Source organism: Papilio polytes, unplaced genomic scaffold, assembly GCF_000836215.1.
Source record: "Papilio polytes unplaced genomic scaffold, Ppol_1.0 DF824448.1, whole genome shotgun sequence".
NCBI lineage: Eukaryota > Metazoa > Arthropoda > Insecta > Lepidoptera > Papilionidae > Papilio > Papilio polytes.
The window spans coordinates 36,855-38,254 of record NW_013524756.1 but is presented as its reverse complement, the minus strand read 5'-3'; the positions used below and the strand labels follow the sequence as shown (position 1 = coordinate 38,254).

Genomic DNA, 1,400 nt, shown 5'->3' with positions numbered 1-1,400 from the left:
TTGAAACCATTTTTGGATAGTGCCGGAATGCTACGAGTAGGTGGCAGGATCAGCAAATCCAACCTCAGTGAAAACATGAAGCATCCTTTAATTCTGCCTCACAACCACCATTTAACGAACTTACTCATAGATCAAGGTCACGAAATGACATTCCATGGCGGAGCGCGTTTAACTCTCGCATGGCTCCGTCAACAATATTGGATTGTAGGAGGAAACAACGCTGTTAAAAGAAGACTTCGCAATTGTATTAAATGCAAGAGACATAATCCTGTGCTTCAAAACCAAGTAATGGGAGACTTACCTGCATCGAGGACTAATCCGACTCGACCCTTCCACCATACCGGGGTTGACTTTACGGGTTTTGTAGACATTAAATCTGCCAAAGGACGAGGTATCAAAACTACCAAAGGGTATGTCGCCGTTTTTGTCTGTATGGTGACCAAGGCAGTGCACTTGGAGTTAGTCTCAGATCTGACGTCATCTGCCTTCTTAGCGGCGCTCCGAAGACTCGCCGCACGACGAGGAGCACCTCAGCATATATACAGCGACAACGGGACTAATTTCGTGAAGGCTAACAGGAGGCTAAGAGAGGAAATGATAGACTTGAAATCAACCATAGATGAACATTTCTACACGGAAATCACCAACATGGAGATCGAATGGCATTTTAACGCCCCTTCCTGGCCAAGCGCCGGGGGCCTCTGGGAAGCTGCAGTCAAAAGTTTAAAATATCATCTTCGAAGGGTAATAGGAGAGCAAAGATTAACGTATGAAGAGTTCTCAACCATACTCGCTCAACTCGAAGGCTGTCTAAACTCCAGGCCTCTTTGTGCTTTAAGCGAAGATCCAAACGACATCGACTTTCTAACTCCTTCACACTTTCTCTCCAGCGGACCTATTCTAACTGTGATTGAATCAGAAAAGGACGAACGCACTAGATGGCAGTTAACACAAAAAATATTCCAAGACATTTGGAAACGTTGGCGAAGCGAATATTTAACCCAAATAACAGCTCGTTCAAAATGGCAAAAACCAAAGAAAAACATGGAACTCGAAGACATTTTTTTAATACACGACGCCAACTTACCAGCAGGGAAATGGGCCCTTGGACGGGTGGTAAAACTCCACCCAGGAAAGGATGGTTACGTCAGGGTTGTAACCGTAAAAACCAAAAACGGATACATAACAAGACCTGTCGTAAAACTGTCAATATTACCAGTACACAGCGACCAAGTACCCGACCTACCTCAACAAACTGCGGCGGAGTCAAACAGAACAATTACAAATCATAACAACACAAACAAAACCAAAATAAACAGTACGCGACCTAAAGGAATGTCACAATGTCACCTGATTACTTTGGCGCTTATGCTGTTAACACTACTGATATCACCTATACA

General features: G+C 44.0%; 1 protein-coding gene across 1 annotated transcript; it reads left to right on the top strand.

Annotated features, from left to right (window-relative positions):
- Window positions 1–6: 6 nt before the first annotated feature.
- On the top strand, window positions 7–1,398 carry LOC106109047 (the record flags this gene model as incomplete). Its single annotated transcript, XM_013290477.1, has 1 exon — window positions 7–1,398. A coding segment is annotated over exon 1 (1,371 nt), but the record flags the coding sequence as incomplete, so codon positions are not given.
- Between the last annotated feature and the right edge of the window lie 2 nt (window positions 1,399–1,400).